General features: G+C 57.8%; 5 protein-coding genes across 5 annotated transcripts; 2 read left to right on the forward strand and 3 right to left on the reverse strand.

Moving 5' to 3' along the window:
* Positions 1-22: 22 nt before the first annotated feature.
* Positions 23-3,101, forward strand: BJ171DRAFT_172743 (uncharacterized protein). The gene is made up of 3 exons (XM_053105979.1): positions 23-2,700; positions 2,883-2,909; positions 3,067-3,101. Exons 1-2 carry the CDS (start codon positions 115-117, stop codon positions 2,904-2,906), a joined length of 2,610 nt encoding a protein of 869 aa, XP_052971066.1. The 5' UTR covers positions 23-114; the 3' UTR covers positions 2,907-2,909; positions 3,067-3,101.
* Positions 3,102-3,216: 115 nt separating this feature from the next.
* Positions 3,217-5,132, reverse strand: BJ171DRAFT_471313 (uncharacterized protein; the record flags this gene model as incomplete). The annotated part of the gene is made up of 4 exons (XM_053108605.1): positions 3,217-3,287; positions 3,447-3,899; positions 4,174-4,684; positions 4,821-5,132. The coding sequence occupies 4 exons, from the start codon at positions 5,130-5,132 to the stop codon at positions 3,217-3,219; spliced, it is 1,347 nt and encodes a 448-aa protein (XP_052971067.1).
* A 1,052-nt stretch (positions 5,133-6,184) lies between these two features.
* On the forward strand, positions 6,185-7,807 carry BJ171DRAFT_172759 (uncharacterized protein). Its single transcript, XM_053105980.1, has 5 exons — positions 6,185-6,246; positions 6,403-6,626; positions 6,862-6,899; positions 7,059-7,132; positions 7,314-7,807. Exons 2-5 carry the CDS (start codon positions 6,410-6,412, stop codon positions 7,600-7,602), a joined length of 618 nt encoding a protein of 205 aa, XP_052971068.1. The 5' UTR covers positions 6,185-6,246; positions 6,403-6,409; the 3' UTR covers positions 7,603-7,807.
* A 16-nt stretch (positions 7,808-7,823) lies between these two features.
* BJ171DRAFT_488053 (saccharopine dehydrogenase Lys3) lies at positions 7,824-10,288 on the reverse strand. Its single transcript, XM_053109343.1, has 5 exons — positions 9,989-10,288; positions 9,504-9,791; positions 8,905-9,075; positions 8,654-8,753; positions 7,824-8,463 (listed from the first exon to the last, which is right to left on the reverse strand). The coding sequence occupies exons 1-5, from the start codon at positions 10,080-10,082 to the stop codon at positions 8,013-8,015; spliced, it is 1,104 nt and encodes a 367-aa protein (XP_052971069.1). The 5' UTR covers positions 10,083-10,288; the 3' UTR covers positions 7,824-8,012.
* Positions 10,289-10,598: 310 nt separating this feature from the next.
* On the reverse strand, positions 10,599-14,702 carry BJ171DRAFT_488056 (uncharacterized protein). Its single transcript, XM_053109344.1, has 18 exons — positions 14,650-14,702; positions 14,528-14,558; positions 14,377-14,419; positions 14,055-14,233; positions 13,869-13,914; positions 13,725-13,760; positions 13,519-13,599; positions 13,307-13,389; positions 12,943-13,114; positions 12,732-12,824; positions 12,567-12,592; positions 12,405-12,465; positions 12,227-12,295; positions 11,976-12,113; positions 11,756-11,872; positions 11,282-11,565; positions 10,923-11,129; positions 10,599-10,731 (listed from the first exon to the last, which is right to left on the reverse strand). The coding sequence occupies exons 2-18, from the start codon at positions 14,546-14,548 to the stop codon at positions 10,720-10,722; spliced, it is 1,668 nt and encodes a 555-aa protein (XP_052971070.1). The 5' UTR covers positions 14,549-14,558; positions 14,650-14,702; the 3' UTR covers positions 10,599-10,719.
* Between the last annotated feature and the right edge of the window lie 380 nt (positions 14,703-15,082).

The raw sequence follows: 15,082 nt of genomic DNA on the forward strand, positions 1-15,082 counted from the left end.
CTGTTCATGTCCTTCCGTTTTTCTGCCAGCGCTCTTGGCCTGCGTTCCATCGCCCTGCACCATCCCGGGCTCACTGTTCTCTCGGTCTGGCCCGGCTTGGTTGGTTCCTGGATCATGTTCACCACAAGCATGCCCACTTTCCTCGACCCAGCCATCCCCGGCCCAGCCATTCCCGGCCCAGCCATCCCCGGCCCAGCCAGCCTCGCAGACGCTGCTGCCCAAGAGGATCGGATGCTCGTGGCCTTGAGCACCTACGCTTTCCAAGACTATATCGACAGCGTCCCAGTCCTGCTCCGTCTGCAGTCCCTCTCGAGGCGGTTCGGAGCAATCTTTGGCAGTCGCTGGCAATGGAGGCGCATGTTCCAGCGCTTTTTCCGCCTGCCACCGGACTTTGATATCGACGACATTGATTATCGCAGCGTCGTCTGCGCGGCAGACTCATACTTTGGCCGCCGTGCCGATGAACCCACCTGGCCGGTCGAACAGGCCCTTTGGCGGACGGTTCAGACCAGCGCAGCGGTCCACGAGCTGGTCCTGGAAATGTGTCGGATCAACAATCGGATGTCAACGTTCGTTCAACTTGGCACACACTCTGTGTGCCTGTGCTTCTCCAGAGCCCTCAGCATCCGAATCACCCACAACCTCGATGAGTCGCTCGTCTTCAGCCCTCCGCTTCGGCTGCATTTCGCCATCGACAGCACACTCAAGCAACTGCCTTATTTCGCCACTGCCCATCTTCATGCCAACGCCGCGCAGCTGTGTCTTGGGAAGCCTCCCCGAGCAGCCGAAGGCTGGCCGCTTGAGCTGACCGGTCTGGAGCATCTGCATTTTTGCGCCGACGCCTCTTTCCCCACACAGGTCCTGGACGGGTTCGATAGCTGGCCCCTGATGCCCAACCTCAAGTGTCTCTCGTTCTGGCCGCAGCACCAAGAGGGCAGCGGCACCGTCATCATCAGGTCCTTCCGAGGGTTCTCGCGTATCTCACCGAGTATCAAGGACCTGGATCTGCGCGGGACCATCATCGAGAGCTTTGAGGGCTTCAGTGCACCCAGTCTCCTCATTGCGTTTTTGCCGGACCGTCACCCGGACCTCGAGATGCTCTCGCCGGCGCTAGCTCATGCAAAGGAGCTCTACCTCGGCCTGGCTTCTCAAGTCGCTGATCTTCGCTATCTGGCGTGCTGCTCCCAGCTCGAAGTACTTGCTCCGCCCATGTCGGTTCGATCGCTGGCGGGACTACCAGCGGACATGATGCGTCTCCAGCAACTGGATCTCAGTGTATGCACGAACCTTACGAACCTTGTGCACATGCCTACTGCTCCGGCACTGCGGGTTCTCAAGATGCCCGGATCGCTTCAATCCCTCTGGGGCATGTCGGGCGACTTGGTGGGGCTTGAAGAGCTCGACTTGGCCGATTGCGACAAGCTGGTCGATCTCGAGTTCATGGCCACGACGCCCCTCTTACGACGATTGCTCCTGCCCAAGTCACTCGAGTCGCTGAAGGGAATGCCCCGACTTCTGGACAACCTTGTCGAGTTCGGGATTGCTCAATGCGACAGGCTGACGGGCTTGGAGCACATGGCTGCAATGCCCCTGGTGAAGATATTGGTTCTGCCAAAGTCTGTGCGGTCGCTTCGTGGAATGCCGACAGCCATGAAGAGCCTCGTGACCCTCGATCTCCTCCGGTGCGAGGAACTGTCCAGTCTTGAGCACTTGCCAATCGCCCCACGCCTCAAGAATCTCAGGCTGCCCAGATCCACAGGATCCCTCAAGGAAATGTCGTCACTGAGCAAGAGTCTGATGTGGTTGGACATGGGTCACTGCATAAATGTGGATACATTGAAGCACCTCCCCGAGACTCCGAAGCTCCTCTCGTTCAGACTGCCCAAGTCGTTGCGTTCCCTGGAAGGCATTGCTCCAAGATTCGAGGTCCTAGTCGAGTTCAATATCAGCACTTGTGAGCACCTGGATACACTAGAGCACATGCCCTCCCTGCCTGCTCTGAAGGAGCTCAGTCTTCCAGAGTCCATCCGATCTCTCCACGGAATGCCACATATGATGGAAAGCTTGGTTAAATTGGATCTTAGCAACTGCACAAATCTCACCAGCCTCGAGCACATGGCCAACACACCCCAGCTCACGACCCTCCAGCTACCAAAGTCGCTTCGGTCACTCTTTGGAATGCCTTCGACTCTGGGCCACCTCGGCGATCTTTCCCTCGGGGCGTGCGAGAATCTCGTCGATCTTGCACACATGGCTCGGGCGCCGCTGCTCAAGACCCTCGTGCTGCCTGCCTCGCTTGGGTCCCTCGAGGGAATCCCGCCCGAATTGCCAAGGCTGCGATCACTGGACCTGAGCAAATGCGGCTCCATCACAAGACTTGAGTACCTGCCCTCTGCCCTCCCGAACCTGGAGTATCTCAAGCTGCCGAAATCGCTAGAGTCGCTTCATGGCCTGCCCTTGGCCCTGGAAAGCGTCATGCGGCTGGATTTGAGCGGTTGTACTGGGCTCGAAAGTCTGGAGGGCATGCCAGACGTGCCCCAGTTGATTATTCTCAAGCTACCTAGATCGCTCCGATCACTGCGAGGTATACGTTCGACTTACGAACATCTTAGACGCCTGGATCTGGGTGAATGTGCTTTGCTGGATGACATACCGCAGCAGTTACCGACAATCCCACAGGACTGCTGTGTGGTCATGCCGGTGAGTGAGCCCGCAGCTGAGAGAAGGCTCGATGGCGAATCGCAATAGTGGGTGGCTAGCAGGGCATCCATTCGACTTGGGTGTGTGTGCTGGACGAGTCTCGCAAGCTCTCGGCCCGAATGGGCGGCACAACCACCTCCGAACGATGTGAAACAGTGGACTCAGAATCGGCAATGCAACCGGGGCCTTCAATACAATCGGTATAATCGGTATAATTAGTGCCATCAGTACAATCCAGGTCATGCAATTGATGTGGCCCATGCCAATACTCAACCCTCACAAGAACGGTGGGATGCCTGATTGTTGGTCAGATCTTTATTGTTCATCCTGCACAATACTGAATCGAGTTGTTGTACCAAAACCAAGCAACACGCATTCCGGAGAGAACGTGGGAGTTGCGGGCTCGATTATTGGAAAGTAGCCTCTATCGAAAGTGATCTCAACCAACTTGATCTTTTACCAGCAAGCGGGAGATAATCTGTAGTACGTCAAACCGGTGTTGGCGCAGCATTCTGCTCACTGGCAGGGGTTGTTGACATCGCCAGAGCAGGAGCTCTCCTCGGGGCAGTAATACTCCATGGCGCCGGCTATATGCAACAGGATTGTGAAGAACTCGGGGTCAGCAAGTGGATTCAAGCGGCTCAGAGGATAACCCGTGGGGCCAGTGGAAAATGGTCTCTGTGTTTCAAGCAACGACGCAAGCAATCACTTCATGGCGCAAAGCGACATATGTGCACGATACTCACCGGGGTCACAGAACCAGAAGCTGTTGCTCTCGGCACAGACGATGCTGTAAGGGTCGGCGCTGCCGCAGGCCCCGTCGGGAGAGGGAGCTGGGGTGTCGGTCTCTGTGGGAACAGGGTTCGGAGCTGTGACGGTAACGGAGGGAACAGGGTTCGGAGCTGTGACGGTGACGGAGGGTGCTGGAAGGGTGGCAGAGGGCTGGGGACCGGGGCTCGGGCCGTTGCCAGAGGTGGTGAAGCCGAAGGTCTCGCTGGTGGAGGCAATGCCGCACTGTCCGAATCCGATCCAGAAGAAGCCATCAGTGCCCCAGGAAGCAGTCCAGGAGTTCTTGCAGAGCCAGGCCTGCTTGTTATCGTCCCAGCCAACAATCGAGACGGCGTGACCGCCCTCTTGCTTGTCGGACTGCTGCGTGTAGACCTTGTTGTTGGTGCAGCACTGGTCGTCAAAGTCCGAGTCTGCGAATAATCGACAGCAGGGCATATAAGTATCAGGATCTCTTCTTGTCGATTGACACAATTGATAAAAGCATGAACCACAGCGCAGCTCTGATGCACACGGCTTCGTATCCAAAGCGCAATCGTATTCGAAGCGCAGAGCTGTCGAGGCAGCTCGTAAAGAGAATGAGGCGCACTCTCTCGTTCCATCGCAAAACGAAAGCAAAGACGGCCGTTGGGAATATGGATCGGACATCGATAGACATTGCGATCGTGTAGCCACGACGATACTTACAGACGGTGAAGGCCGTGAGAACGGCGCCATAGGTCATGATGTGGTGCTTGATCTCGTCGATGCTGTTGAACGAGGCCTCAGTAAGACCACCAGTGCGCTGGCAGCTGCTGTCGGAGCACTGCTGGTCCTGGCCGTCGCCGGCAGTGTAAGGGAAGCAGTCGGCCGAAACGACGCCCTTGGAGGCAATGGCTTCAGCAGCCGAGCTGGTCTGCCAACCGGTGTTGCACGACGCCTCGCCTGCAGCGAGACAGAAGAAGATGTCGGCCTCGGAGACCTCGATGCTGTTGCCGGTCTGGCTGAGGAAGGTACTCTCGACGGTGGCTGCAGATCCGAAGGAGACGCAGCTGCCGCACTGGCCCTGGTTCTTGACCGAGGAGACCCAGTTCTTGGAACGCGAATCCCAAGACGAGGGAAGAGCGGCGGCTCGGACGGCGGCGACATGGACATCAGAGACATTGCTGCCCTGGAGACGAGATGGGGGGAAGATCGTTGAAACAGTGATGTGAGAACACTACAGCCGAGGGGAGATATGGAGTGTGCTGGCAAGACTTTGGAGGAGCATGGTCGATTACAACGGGATACCAGCAACCCGGGGATTGGCAATGGGCAGCGGTAATTCCGCAATCAGAGGAAGCACCAATACTCACAAAGACTTGCGTGGCGACTCGGGTGACGGATTCAGTGTCGGGAGCCAGGCTGCCCTTGCTCTTGAGCGACTTGTGCTTCTTGGCCTTCTTGACGAGCTTCTGGAAGGCCGGGTCCTTCTTCTGAGTGACATGGGCCGTGAAGAGGTTCTTGGACTCGGACGCCATGCGGCGGGTGTTCTCGGCAGAACCGATCACCTTGTCCAGCGACTTGCGGTAGGTAGACCAAAGACTGCCCTGCTTAGGACGGGCAGCATCGGCGGCGCCGGTGAGGGCAAGGAAGACCGTGAGAACGAAGCCAGCGTTGACAAGCATAGAGGCGGTTGGACTAGAGGTAAAATCGGGGATAGAATAGCACCAAGGTCTGCAGGGACTTGAAGGTACGACTCGATGCGCTCGAAGGGGAGGCCAAGTAGTGAACTCGGAGGATCGAGTGCTGTGGTGGAGGTTTTGGACGAGGCCGACGAGGTGGCTTTTATACCTCATCTACCGAAGGGGCTGAAGGATCAATATCGAACAGCGGCGAACGAATCGGGTGGCAGGGAAGTGGGCGAATGGGTACGGGATGCGCCAACCGAGAAAAGGAAAGGCGGTTCTGCTGCCCTCGCTTGTCGTTGGTGCGAGAACAAGGGGTGACGAAGCAAGAGGCAATATCCCCACAGCCTTGTGAGTGGAGGCGCTTCATGGATCCGATGCTGCGGACGTGTCTTTTCTCTTGCGGACCTGGATGTGGGCACCAGACGCAATTGGGCTGATTGGGGTGCTGGCGAGGCAAGCGTGAAGCTTAAAACATGTCAGCCAGCCACCGGTGCCTCATGGATCCGCGGAGGCGGACCGCGTGGTTGTGGCCCACGATGCCGGTCGGTGGCCCTTCTGACATTTGGAGCAGTCAGCAGATATCCAGCGCTGTTCCCACAGGGCAGAAACAGATGCCATGGCCGGAAGTGGAGGTCACGGCGACTCCTCCGCCGGGCAATATCGCAGCGATTTCCGAGGATGGGAACCTCATGACCGAAAGCAGCAAGGACTGGCAGTGTATGATGGGGCTGGGCTGGGCCATGAAGAAAAGCGCACGAGGAACTGCTGACGGAGCTCGCCAGCATGAAGCTGGAAGTATTGGAGCGCATGACGCACAGATTGAATGGGATGGATGGGGCGGATGATATGGATGGGGTGGGTGGATGTGGTGGGGTGGTGGGGTGGAGCAACAATGGCTGGCGTGGGAAGAAACCAGGTCCACGGTGGCTGTGTGGCTGTGTAGCTGTGGCTGTGCAGGGACATCCCAGCCCTTGCCCCTGCCCCTGCCCTCGCTCCTCTGCAGCCCTTGCCCCCCACCCAACCGCAACCGCACGCCACCAGGGCTTTGGCGGCCTCTGCCTCCGATCGCCCTCGTGCCTCCCTGTCCCCAATCCACCCTTCGAACAGGAAGGTAGGCAACGACCGATGTCGGCCCGCACCAGCCCGCACCAGCCCGCACCAGTCCGCACGGATCTGCATGGGTCCGCACCGACTTTGAGGCAGAATCTTCGCCAGCTTGCCAAGCGGCGTTGCTCCATTTTGCTGAGTGCTGCACTCTCTTCAACAGCACAACCATGGCCACCCCAGACAGCAGCCTACTGCCCAGCCCTCTCTCGCGGGAGCGGGGCTCGTCGTTTTCCCTGACCACCCCGATCATCTATGAAGTCAACCTGTCGGTGCCCAAGCAGCTCTCTTCCGGTTATATTGAATACCTCCGTGCCTTTACCAAGGAGACCTGCAGCACCGTCGACGGCTTCACCAGCGCACAAGTGTTTTCCCAGCCCAAGCCAGGTCAGTACCGGCAGCAGCCCCAAGTTCGGGGACTGGCCTGTGTTGTGAGCAGCCGAGTACCCGTTGTCAGAAGGAGAAATTCATTTCGGTGTCGACTGGCGATCAAGATCAGGCACCGTCGCTGGTGCAGTCAACATGAAGCGCGGAATGAGAGACCGCCGGGTGTTCTGTGCAGAGGCAGTCTGGGCTAACTCTGTCGGTCCATGCCCTGAACACATCGTCATCCAATCTCCAGTTGGTCTCCATTGGCTCAGTGAAGAGGGCGATGCCAAGGTAATGTGACCCCGGTGTTGATGCTGCTCATATCCTTGAGCCACCTGTGTGCAAGTGTCCTGGCAACCTGGATCACTCAAGTCGCCGCCATCTCTCAATCGCAATCGCATTCACATTCACATTCGCGTTCGCATCCCACGACTGGACTGCTCCCTCCAGGCTTACTACACCGTCCACTACCATGTCGAATCCCAAGAACACCTCGACAGATACCTCCAGCTCCACCAGCAGGGGTGAGTCTATCCGATTCGATGCCGTCGGCAGCGCTGTGAATGACAGAAGCGCCACCTGATCGACAAAAGCTGCTGTTGCTGCTGGGACCGAGTCCTGGGCCGCGATCTTGGCAAGTCGGAAGCGATGCCACCAGCCTGACGCCCCATCTCTGACGCTCCAACCTCCATCATCTTCTGCATGGCCATGCAACGTTCCGTCGACATTACCAACTCCGCCTTCGTTGCGTCCGTTGCGTCGGGGACCTACGGCACGGATAACCGGGGCATTCCGCTTCGATCGATGTGACCCGTTCAACTGGGGGGGGGGGCTTTCGCGACAGCATTGCCCAAGCCGGACAGAAGGACTGGCAGTTCCTGGTGACCTCCAGAAGGATTTTGCGGCTGCAGCATACCACCGACGAGTGAACATCGCTTGTCGTGATCTTGATCTGCGACTCGTGAGCCTTGTCCTCGTTCGAGCAGCTCTCTAGTATCCCTGTTAGTTCTCACTCGCGCTGCGAGCGTGCAGACAGCCCCAACAACTCCATGTCGGGGCCAATGGGGTTCCAGGAGCTTGATTCCATTTGGCCGATTTGTTCTTGTCTCTGCTGTTTAGTGTGTTCATTATGTCTTGGTCTTCACGACGAGAATATCGGCGCAGCTGGGTCAAGGCCACAATCAACATGAGTACTACCACCGCCCAAAAACGATGTGTTTATCAAAAGTATATCGCTGTATTGATGGCTCAAAGGGTGCATATAGGCAATGCTACGAATCAACGAGAGAAAGCGGCCTCTATTGGGTAATCGGTCCAGGCGAAGCAATTTGATGCCCTGGGAAACTGAGAGCTTGCCAGTCGATGGAGGGGGAGAGATAGGCAGCGGCCTATTTTCGGAGGCATTTACAGACCGGCCTCGGTAAGCTTCTGTTTGAACAGGTCCTCGGCGTCCGTCCAGACACGAGCATTCTGGCGATCGGCCAGCTGCAGCAGCGAGGGCAGCAGATCGGCAGAGAAGACCTCGGAGGCTTCACGCGGCAACAAGGTTGGCAGGTGGTCGATGGCAACGACATCAAGCGGCTTGGCGTTGCCGTGCTTGATGACCAGGGCAGGGGTGTCAAAGCTGGTGGACTCGTTGTAGATGGGGATGGGGTTGTACGGGTTGGTGGTGTCGCACGAGACATCAACGACAGCCGTAAGCTTACGATCGGGGTGCGAGAGCTCTTCAAGGGTCAGGAAAGGAGCAATGGGCTCGGAGAGATAGATGCAGTTGACGAAGACGTCATTCTCAATGATCTCGACAAAGGGTCCACCCTTGGCGGTCTCGGCCATATCCCAGCGAATGATGTTTTCTCTGTCGGAGGTACAAATGCGTGGAGGGGTAAGCAATACCGCCGCCGGGCCGGGCAGTCAGCACAAAACGAGAGCCGACAGCCAGCGCCAATGGTCTTGACAGTCGGGCGATAGCGTCCGGCAACCACCGGGATTGCAGCTGATCATCCCCGCTGCCATCCAGCTCGCAGCAGTGGGACATGAATGCTTACTCAGGGATGGTAAGCTCACGGCAAAACTGGACAGCGCCAGAACCGCAGCGACCGAGAGCACCGGTGATAATGATCCTGGGGAAGCGGCGAGCCCTCAGCACTTGATCGGAAAAGAGGAAAAGGGACTGTCAGGGCAGTTGCGACCTCCGATGCGAGGAGCGAGGCGGAATGCAAATGGCCACATGGCCGTGCAACCCACAATCGGTTGATCTGCTGCGGACCCCAAGTGCCGGGCCTTGGAAAATACATACTGGCATGGTGAAGTCGGCCGGCGACATCGGCAAGGAGGTCCAGCTCACAGTCAAAGGGTCGGACGCGGGGGAAGCGCTTGTCACCATCAAGGATTCTGTGGGTCCACAGATCGATGCCAAGGGCAGCACCGGCAAAGCCGGCATGGTAGCCAAAGGCAGCGACACGACGACCTGCGCCAGGAGACAAAAGCGGCCAGGGGCGAGAGCGATTAGCGAGAGCCAGCCGGGCGGGGTGACACGGCTCCACCCGCTCGGGTCCCACAAACTCGCCGAAGGTGGGGGGCAAGGAGACGCTGGCACAGCCCGGGTCAAGCCGCTGGGGGGAAAGCCTGCTCACGGCAGGAAGGCCAGCAGCCGATCCAAGAGCAGCCCGATGGACGCGAACGCTGGTCGTCCCAAAGCCCAAGGGCCAGGCCAGGGCAGAGATCAGTGCCGCTGGCGGAGGCTGCTCAAACGATGTGCCAGGCTCAAACGATGTGCCAGGCTCAAACGATGTGCCAGGCTCACAAGATATGCCAGACACATGCCACACAGCCCAATCAGATGAATCGTCGCCGGGGACATCTGCATCAGCAGCCTCACGGCAGGCCCGTCCTTACCCTGGTCGTTTTTCAAGAACTCGAGATCGAGCAGGGTACCGTTGCCACGCTTGAAGCGCGAGAGCACATCTTTCCAGCCAGCCTGCTGCTTGTAGCAGTGGGCGAAGAAGATGTGGGTGTGGGTCAAGGGGGTGTCATCGCCCTCAGGCAGCTCCTTGAGGCCAATAATATAGGCGTCAGCGGGAGCGGTGCGCCAGGTGCCAGCGGGGACAACGGTCAGGCCCAGCTTGGTGTACTCGGAAGAATTGAAGGCGCTGCTCTTCAGCTCCTCGATGGTGACCTGGAAGCCTGGAGAGGCCAGCAGAGGGTGGGAGGGAGGATCAGGACGCAAGAAGCAGTAGGTCCGAAGCACTCGCCAGGCTCAGAGGGGCAGACTGATGCCGAGCCAAGGCCTCTGGAGAGAGCCACAGCGGAGTGATTCAAAGCAAGATGCAGCAGGAGCAGCGCAAGGCCCAAGGGCGGCGTGCTGCCGGTTTGTGACATACCGTTGTCAACGAGGGTCTTGGCGACCTTGGGGGTCAGAGCAGTTCGCTGCTCGTTCTTCTTGGTTTCAGCGCGGAGCCAGAGATGAGGGGCCATGGCAGACAGATATCAACAGAAAGAGACGGACAGGCGGATGGCAAGCAACGAAAGATGCAATCCTGGCGGTGGCTGGGAACCGGAGCGGCCAATGCCTTTTATCGAGCCGGCCGGCGACCAGATGAGATGCGCAGCGCGCGATAGGAGTGCGCAGCCGGGAACACGAGCCCAACAAGAGCGGAGATGGAGATGGAGATGGAGATGGAGATGGATGCCATCGGCGATAGATCAGAGGGCTGCATTTGGAACGGATAGGGAAGCCACGAAGAGCCAAACGTCAGATGCAACAAGAGCAAGGGCGGAAGCAAATGCGGGCCCAGGCAGCACATCGGGGCAGGACAGAGGTTGGAAATGGACCACCCAAGAAAGGGACAAGGCAAACAGGCAAACAGGCAAACAGGCAAGAAAGCGGCTGGGACGAAACGAAACGAAACGAAACGAAACGAAACGAAACGAAACGAAACGAAACGAAACGAAACGAAACGAAACGAAACGAAACGAAACGAAACGAAACGAAACGAAACGAAACGAAACGAAACGGAAAGCGGCGACAGGGTCCGCAGGAGGATATATCGGCAGCCTGGGCCAATCCTTCAAGGCTTGGCCCTGTTCACTCGAACGCTCAACCCAAGCCTGTTTACGTGATGACCTGCGAACGGTCCGAGAGCAGACAGATTTGATATTAGTATCAGGCCCATCCACTGGGCCGATCCGCCGGGCAGGCGGGGACGGACGTTCGTCTCTCCGCTGACTCCGCTCGCTCTGCTCCCCCGTTTTACCAATCCTCCCCGCCCCCACCAAACCCAGCTCCGATCTTCGGATGGTTGGGCGACAACTTACAGTGGGCTCCTTGCGACCGGTGAACTCCTCGAGGCGAGAGATATCGAGAGCAACCTGGATCAGATCGCGGATGGCATCTGGAGTGTTCTGGCTGTAGTTGACGGCGTCGTATTTTTCAACATAAACACGGATGGTGGCGCCCTGAGAGCCAGTGCCCGAGAGTCTGAAAATGATGCGCGAGCCGTCGGTGAAGACGATGCGAACACCCTAGAGGCAAGACACATAGGCATTTCTTCAGCGTCAGTCCGACGAGTGGCGATACGGTCGGGTGTTTGTGCAATCGGGCGAACGGTGAAGGATGAAGCAGCCATGCCATGCAGGTGCGACTCTGCCGGGTGGTTGCTTGGAAGGTACATTACCTGCTTGGTCGAAACGCTTCCGTCGATGGGATCGGTGTAGGCAAAGTCGTCGCACTCGGCAACAGTATAGTTGCCAAAGGTCATTCCGACGGTCGAGTCGTGATGCTCGCCAACGAGGCTGCGGAGCAGGGTAATGAGCTTGTTGGCACCCTCGCTCTCAACCTCTTCATAATCGTAGCGCGAGAAGTAATTGCGGCCATATTTGGCATAGTGGCTGTTGAGGATGTCGTTGAGGCCAACGTCGGGCTGGGTCAAGCTGGCATTAGCCAGGATCGAGAGCCAGGCTGCGACAATATTAAAGATTAGGTGCTGTACCAGCCCAAGAACCTGCGCCCAGCAGAGGGCCACGACCGTGAAGGCCCCCGAGCCAGCCCGCGGCACAAACGAGTCGCAGGAGCAGCATGGACGATGCAGATCTGGATGCAGCCGCATATACAGGGGCGCTTCCAGATATCTTGCAAGCTGCGAGCTTACCCAAAACAGCCCAAATGCCGTCCTTTTCACGGATGTGATCCGAGCCCGTGCCAAAGCTCTCCTCGCCACAGATGGAGAGGCGGCCAGCATCCATGAGGTTGCCAAAGAACTTCCAGCCTAGACACGGAAGGCGGAACAAGTGTCGACCGTAGTTGTTAGTGATGGTACGATCGCACACTAACTCCCGAGCGCATAAAAATGCTTGCCAAAGGTCACGTACCGGTGGGGACCTCATAAATAGCAATTCCGTTCTCCTTGGCAACACGGTCGATGGCAGCCGAAGTGGGCATCGAGCGGGCAAGACCCTTGACGCCAGTCTTTTTGAAAAAGGGAATGACTTCGGCATGGGCAGCGATGACTGAAAGACAGGCCAGGGCAGCGGATCCGACAAAGACGGACGTCAGCTATGATAATCAAAGGGCCCATGCAAGGAGCCCTCCCCGCGGCATAAGTTGGGTGGAGGTTTCATACCGGCGACAGAGTCAGATGGGTTCACAAAGGCACCCTTGCCAATGATCATGTTGCGATCACCATCGCCATCTACAATCGTGAAAGGGCAGAAAGGCAACTTGACGTCAGTCGACTGATAGGCGGGGTGAGACTCCATCGATCAATAGCTTGCAGAGAAGGGCGCCCTCGACACACGTACCAGAGGCTGCACCAAAGTTGATATTCTCCCGCTCAACACGCTCGACGAGGTCGTGGGCATACTGTGAGTGACAGATGTTATGATCAAGGAGTTAGATTCTGCAGACCGAGTAAAGGGCCTGAAGATTGTTGCTGGAGACAGGAAGCGGATCACGGAACTCACGGTGAGGTTGGGATCAGGATGACCGCCTGAAATGCAGAGAGACAGGTTACCGACTGTATGTCTCTCGAAGACCTCCGCGATGCTGGACTGGGCGGACCACAAGTCGCACAGAGACACCTGTTCACAACGGCAGCGAGCATTGGGCGAGCGGGGAAAGCATCATACCACCAAAATCCTCGAGGGGGACAAAGTTCATGACCGAGGAGATATCCAGACCCAGAGATTCGCTGAGAATTCTCTTGGCATATGGCCCGGTCACTGGAGGGGGCAAGATGATACCTCGATGAGAATCTCGAACTCCATGCAGGCGTCCGTATGTGCGCAGGCGGCGGCAGCAGCGATGCAGTCGTGGCCATGGTTATGTAGTGCAGCATACCTCCATGCATGGCATCAAAGAGAACCTTGAAATCGGGGCGCGACGCAAAGAAGCTTCGGATGAGATCAAAATCAAAGACCTCCTTCATGAGCTCCTCGTAGTCGGCGACCGAGTCGACAATCTCGACGGTGAGATCACCAAACTGGTGGGTGGACAGCTCCGAGAGATCGACCTGATCAAGGAAAGAAGGCGACATGATGGGTCAGGGATCTCGGGATTGGCTGCTGCGTCCACTGTGGTTGGTGCGGACAATCTCCACCAAGACAGGTTACAACCCGGCGGCGCGAGAGCAGCGACATGGCGAGCGAGTCGAAGGTGGTGGCTGTTTGACTTGCAGTCATCAAAAAATTGGAAAGAGGCAAACCTCGGGGATGTCGGCAGAGTGATAGACTTGGATCTGGGTGGTGAGCTTGTAGATATGATCGGTAACGCCTTCAGGGGCAGGTCCTATGGAGGTTGCCATGTGCAGATGCCGGGGTCAGAGGCCAGCATACGAACGCCGCCATCCAAGTGCTAGCGACAGCGGAGAGGAAGCACGAATGCAGAGCGAGGGGAAAACGGAACAGCCAAGCCTACCGCCGTTGCTAGCATTGTACTTGATGCCAAAGTCGTTGTCAGGGCCACCAGGGTTGTGAGAGGCCGTCAGCAAGATGCCGCCTGAAAAAAAGAGAGTGGGTGCAAAAGCAAGGAGGCATGCGAATAAGTGGGCAGGGGAGGTGAAGCACAGCCGCTGCGAGATGGAGTTCGTAACAAGCAGACAACCGACGGCACAAGAAACGGACCAGTGGCCTTGCGCTTGCGGATAAGGTTGGAGGCCGCTGAGGTCAAGATGGAGTGAATCGAGAATACGAATAGTCAGCCACGAGATGGCAGAGCGGCCGCTTGGGGTTGGGAGGTTAATGTCAGGGAAGCATTTGGGCTCGTACCAGGGGTAGACAGGATGCCGTTGTGGCCAATGATAAGATGGGAAACCTGGTTGGGTGGAGGCCGAAAATGTCAGAGCCAGAAAAGGGGGGCACTAGATTGTGGCTGTCTCAACAAGATGTGCACAGCACCGCTGCATTCCGCAGAGCGATTGCTTGTCCGATAACGAGAGCAAACCGAGCGCTTACGCCGTTTCCTGCAGAGAGACGGATGATCTTGTTGACGGCTTCCTTGCCAAAGTACCGTCCGTCGCCGCCAACGACCAAGACCGCGCCCTTGGGGCCGCCGGGGATGGCCGAGAGGATGGCCTGCACAAAGTTCTCGGTGTAGTGGGGTTGCTGGAAGACCTTGACCCTCTTGCGGAGGCCTGGGATCAGACAAGTGCGACCGGGTCAGCATGACATCGCTGCAACGGCGGGACTCGAGCGTGCAAGCAGTGACGAAAGCAGGGAGGGTGCTCGGGGGAGGGAGGGAAACGGCAAAGACCCGACAGCAGCGAAAGACATATACCAGAGGTTCCGGGCTTTTGACCATCAAACGGGGTGGTCTCGACCTGGCGGAAGAGGCAAGGACACAGATGCAGGTATGTTATTATTCGCCTGCGATGCTGGGGACAGACGGAGAGTGAGGCAGCCTCGATCGAATCTTGCGAGGCGCTTACGGTTTGCACAGCGAAGGCCATGGTTCAGGTTCTGGGAAGGAAAGGTGGTGGAGGTCAGATCGAAAGCAAGCGCAGATCGGCGCTGATGACGAGAAGTGGCATCGGGCAGGGCGGTGGCTCACCGGAATGTCTTGGCAGCGGGCAGATGCAGGCAGATGCAGGCAGATGCAGGCAGCCGGGGGCAAGACAGAGGAAGAAGGGGGGGGCCAGGGCCGGGGGGGGGGAACTTTTGGGCGAGGCGGAGGCGAAGGACTGGCAGCAACACGCGGCCTGGCAACGCGAGCACCAATCGCATTGCGGATCTGCGGCGGCATCGGCTCTGATCGTCCCCAGGATCTCTTACAAAGAAAAAAAGCGATACAGAGCTATGCCGAACCACACACCACACAGGCGCTATCTCCCGGGCCATCAGTAACACCAACAGCACCAGCACCAGCACCAGCACCAGCGATATCTCTGTCCTGGCCAGCGCATCGACCCGCAGAGGGTCCTGCGCCGCAAAACGAAGGTGCGAGCAACGGTGCGGCAATCCTCCAGCGGTGGTGGCGCTTGGCT

The sequence above is a fragment of the Polychytrium aggregatum genome, assembly GCF_025602895.1.
Source record: "Polychytrium aggregatum strain JEL109 chromosome Unknown BJ171scaffold_3, whole genome shotgun sequence".
Taxonomy (NCBI): Eukaryota; Fungi; Chytridiomycota; class Chytridiomycetes; order Polychytriales; genus Polychytrium; species Polychytrium aggregatum.